The sequence below is a fragment of the Amaranthus tricolor genome, chromosome 4, assembly GCF_026212465.1.
Source record: "Amaranthus tricolor cultivar Red isolate AtriRed21 chromosome 4, ASM2621246v1, whole genome shotgun sequence".
NCBI lineage: Eukaryota > Viridiplantae > Streptophyta > Magnoliopsida > Caryophyllales > Amaranthaceae > Amaranthus > Amaranthus tricolor.
Window position 1 is genome coordinate 22,178,999 of NC_080050.1, and position 4,228 is coordinate 22,183,226.

At 31.7% G+C, this 4,228-nt stretch overlaps 1 protein-coding gene across 1 annotated transcript; it reads left to right on the plus strand.

Annotated features, from left to right (window-relative positions):
- The first annotated feature begins 679 nt into the window (after positions 1-679).
- LOC130811513 (uncharacterized) lies at positions 680-3,804 on the plus strand. The gene is made up of 2 exons (XM_057677837.1): positions 680-1,572; positions 2,566-3,804. The coding sequence occupies exons 1-2, from the start codon at positions 837-839 to the stop codon at positions 3,189-3,191; spliced, it is 1,362 nt and encodes a 453-aa protein (XP_057533820.1). The 5' UTR covers positions 680-836; the 3' UTR covers positions 3,192-3,804.
- Positions 3,805-4,228: the final 424 nt, after the last annotated feature.

The window sequence follows — 4,228 nt, forward strand, 5'->3', positions numbered from 1 at the left end:
GGTATTACTAATTGGTTTATCATTTTGATTGTTTATGTTTATTGGTTGCTGTTTAAACACTAAGATTTGACCCAATTCTTAACATTATATGTTTCACTACTATAAACAAAAATCACTCATCATTAACATCAAGTAGTGAGAATTTGATTTAGTGTAGCAGAATTTCTTCTATTCTCCCTCGTTATTCTTTTCTCACTGTAATAATTGAAGCTTAGCTATATTTGTATATATTAGTAACAAATACATTTAATTTGTATATACTAGTAGGGGTAATTTACCCACGAATTAACTAAGTGTTTTCCTAGTAACTGAATGAGCACATTTTATGAATTATGTGATTTCAACCTATATATTTTATCATTTTACCAATTGTAGAAGTTCAATGATGGACATGCATTTTGAAAATTAAGTATTTTACTTAATACTCCAAGCCAAGCCAAGCTTATTGCTTAAGTACTAATCCTAAAAAATGAGTATTTTTTTTTATTTCCATTAGAGCAAATATTGTTTTTTTTCTACTGAAATTAAATTCCACTTAACCCTTCCTTGTAACGGTCCTTATGATTCACTAAAAAAAATCCTAATAAAAGAAATAGTCCATAGGGGACTAGTACTAGGGAGTAGCATGAAAGTTGGCCTAAAAATAATAATAACAAACTCCCAATCTCAAACCCAATGAACCATAAATTCACAAAAAGCAAAGGGAACCCCCCCTTCTTTAACTGAATTCATCTACTACTTTCTTTTCAGTATTTGTGCTCTAAAAGCATCCCATGTGAGCCTAATTACCCTTCATATAGATAACAAACAACTCTATCTCTTTTCCTCTTCTAACCATGGCCAAAGCTACCATTAATCCAAGAAACCCTACCAAAGAAATCCACAAAACAAGAAGAAGTCAACCCCCACAAAGAGAAAAACAACAACAACAACAACAACCATCTTCATCTTCATCTTCATCTTCGTCTTCGTCTTCGTCTTCGTCTTCATGGGTAGTAATGAAAAACATCCTAACTTGCAAACACATGGAAGTACAACAACAATCTCAACAACAACCAACAAAAAACAAACAACAAAAACAACCCACAAACCTATCAATTATAGAAGATAACAATAACATCAAATCAAAGAACAAGAAAATGAGATGTTCTGGGTCACTTTGCAACAACACAAAAGTTATGCAAAGACCTGAACTTTCCTCCCCTGAAACCCACCAAAGAAAAATTAGGAGACCTGCCATTGCTACATCTTCTAGTAGCAGCAGCCATGAAGAGTCAAATAGGTCTATTAAATCTAGTGTATTGAGTGAGCTTAGTAACAATAGTAATACCAGTAATGAGATTTTACAGAAATCATGTTCTTCTAACACTAATAGTAGTGCTAACTATTCGATTAAAGGGATTCCATTTAGAAGACTTTCAGGGTGTTATGAGTGCAGAATGGTGGTTGATCCTGTTTTGTCTTTCACAAGAGACCCTTCTCTTAGAGCTACTATTTGCTCTTGCTCTCATTGTGGTGAAATTTTCATGAAACCTGAGAATTTGGAGCTTCATCAAGCTGTTAGGCATGCTGGTATTCTTAATTTCTTTCTTTATCTCTTTGTTTTCTCTTAATTATAATCTACATTCTGCTCAGATTTAATTGGTTTATTTATTGCTTTAATGATTTCTACTTAGCTCATATTTAATTAGCACAAATTCTCGTGAGAGACGGTCTAATTTAGTTTTGGTCGGCCTATTATCATCTTTTAGTTTAATTTAGTTTTAATGGTTGAGCTTGATTAGTTTAATTTAGTTTTAATGGTTGAGCTTGAAAAACTTCTTTTGAAGAAACGGTCTCTCAGGAAACCAACTGATTAGTTAGTTTATAACAAATTTTTTGTGATAACGTTATTGGTCTGCCTTTTTTTCCACTCTTTTCATATTCTGCTTCTAAACGAAACTCATTCGGATGATGAAAGTGATTTTAAACTACGAGTTGTTCCTCCTCTGTTAATTTCATCTTAAACTTGATATTAGCTTATATAATATATTAACATAATCAATTACTGAGTTTTTTTGCATTTATTTAAATATTTTGAAATAAATATATTAAAGTTGTGATTTTATTATCGTGTGTCTAAATTGTTAAGATTATAACGCCTCAAAAAGGTTTAAAACGGTCTAGCTTCGCTGTTGTTAATTAGAAGTTAAATAGACTTTAGCTTGTCTTATTTAGATTCAGTTTATAAAACACAAATTTTTGTGCGACACGCTTCACTATGAGACGCTCTCTATATATGAATGAAGTGAATAGCTCAACTAATATAATTACTCTTTATTTTGAAGTTGTCTTACCGATTTCTTGCAAGAGTAGCTCATAATAAAAAAAAGCTAGAAAGCGGAGCTACAAAAGTCATGAACTATAATTTTGATTTTAACCTTGATATTGAAGTATAGAATGTTGTCACTTTATAAACTCATTTCCTACATATCAATAAATGGAAGAGTTCACTTTAGACCATTTGCATACCTTTTAGCACACTTTATAATGACAAAAAAGATCAAAAAAAATGTTTTGGTGCAGTATCTGAGCTCGGTCCAGAAGATACAAGTAAGAACATAGTAGAGATCATATTCCAATCAAGCTGGTTAAAGAAGCAAAGTCCAGTATGCAAAATTGACAGAATTCTGAAAGTGCAAAACACCCAGAAAACTGTAAGCAAATTTGAGGACTATAGAGATTCAATTAAGTTTAAAGCTTCAAGGCTACCTAAAAAGCATCCTAGGTGCATTGCTGATGGAAATGAGCTTTTAAGGTTTCATTGTACAACATTTAAGTGTTCTTTAGGCCTAAATGGCTCATCAAACCTATGTAATTCTATACCAAATTGTAATGTTTGTAGCATTATTAAAAATGGGTTTAAGGTTGTTGATGGTGGGCCTACTGGAAAAGGTATATTGACCACTGCATCTAGTGGGCGGGCCCATGATCAGGCTGAGGTTGGCATGGAGGAGAATGAGAATAGGGCAATGTTGGTTTGTCGGGTTATTGCGGGTCGAGTCAGGAAGAGTCTTGAAGGAGGCGGGTCGTCAGAAGAGTATGACTCGGTCGCTGGAGCGAGTGGAGTTTATTCAAATTTGGATGAGTTGTATGTTTTTAACCCCAAGGCTATATTGCCTTGTTTTGTTGTTATCTATAGGGGTTTTTAGATGTTTTGGCCTATTTTAGTGTAGAATATTTCTATTTTGCTTTGGTTCTTGTATATCTTCAAACTTGAGCTTTGGGTAGGGCAACGTTTTAATTACATTTTGTACTATATATCAATATATGCATGGAAGTGGTAGTCCTTGTTTAGAAAATCAAAGCAGTTAGTTTGGATGTCCTTTTACCAAGGATAACATTATTCAAATTTGACCTTACTAAGTCTTAGGAAAATCGGAAAAAAAAAAAAAAAAAAATTACAATCGAAATGCCTTAATAATGAATGATATTGTTTTTGTTATTGTAATCGGCAAGGCCCAGCCTATGAGGGTTACATCAGCTAAACCTTACTAAGTCTGCACTTCCTCAATAGATATTTGCTCACCTTCATGGACTAAGAAGTCATCTAAAAGGTCTCAATACACATAACCACCATACAACACTATCAAAAAATCCCCTCAACCGACTATCCAAAATTGTTAGAAATCAGTCTGTAGAGGCCTATATCAACTAAATTCGGGCTATTTTAAACTATTGTAATAAATTTAGTTAGTATTTCATTTTAGTAGGAAATTAGTCGTTTTATATATTGTAATATTAGTATATTATTCGTGCATTATTAGTTATATTAGTATAGTATTTAGTGTTTTATTAGCCGTATTAATAAAGTATTAATTTACTATTAGTTGGAAATTCTAACTAACATAAAGCAGTTGGAAATTCAATCAGAAATTTTTTACTGTTTAATCGTAGACCAAATATTTAGTTTGTGGATCAACTTTTTTTAGTGCAAGTATTAGCCATCTAATAGGCAATTGGGTCTATGCAAGCCTTTATATATTAAATTTTTATATATTAAAGCTATTATACGAAATAGAATATGGTCATATGAAATCTTATTTTAAATATCAATTCGTCGCATAATTTCATAATATTAATTTTTTATAGTTTTTAATTACATATAACTCTAGATATAAACGATCTAACAAAAGTATTAGATTCTGTAAAAAGTTATTTGTAAAGATATTCTTTTTCTAAATGATGT

Coding starts and splice junctions, on each gene's coding strand:
- LOC130811513 (XM_057677837.1), top strand. CDS start 837: ATGGCCAAAGCTACCATTAATCCAAGAAACCCTACCAAAGAAATCCAC. Junction 1,573..2,565: donor TCAAGCTGTTAGGCATGCTG/GTATTCTTAATT, acceptor GTTTTGGTGCAG/TATCTGAGCTCGGTCCAGAA.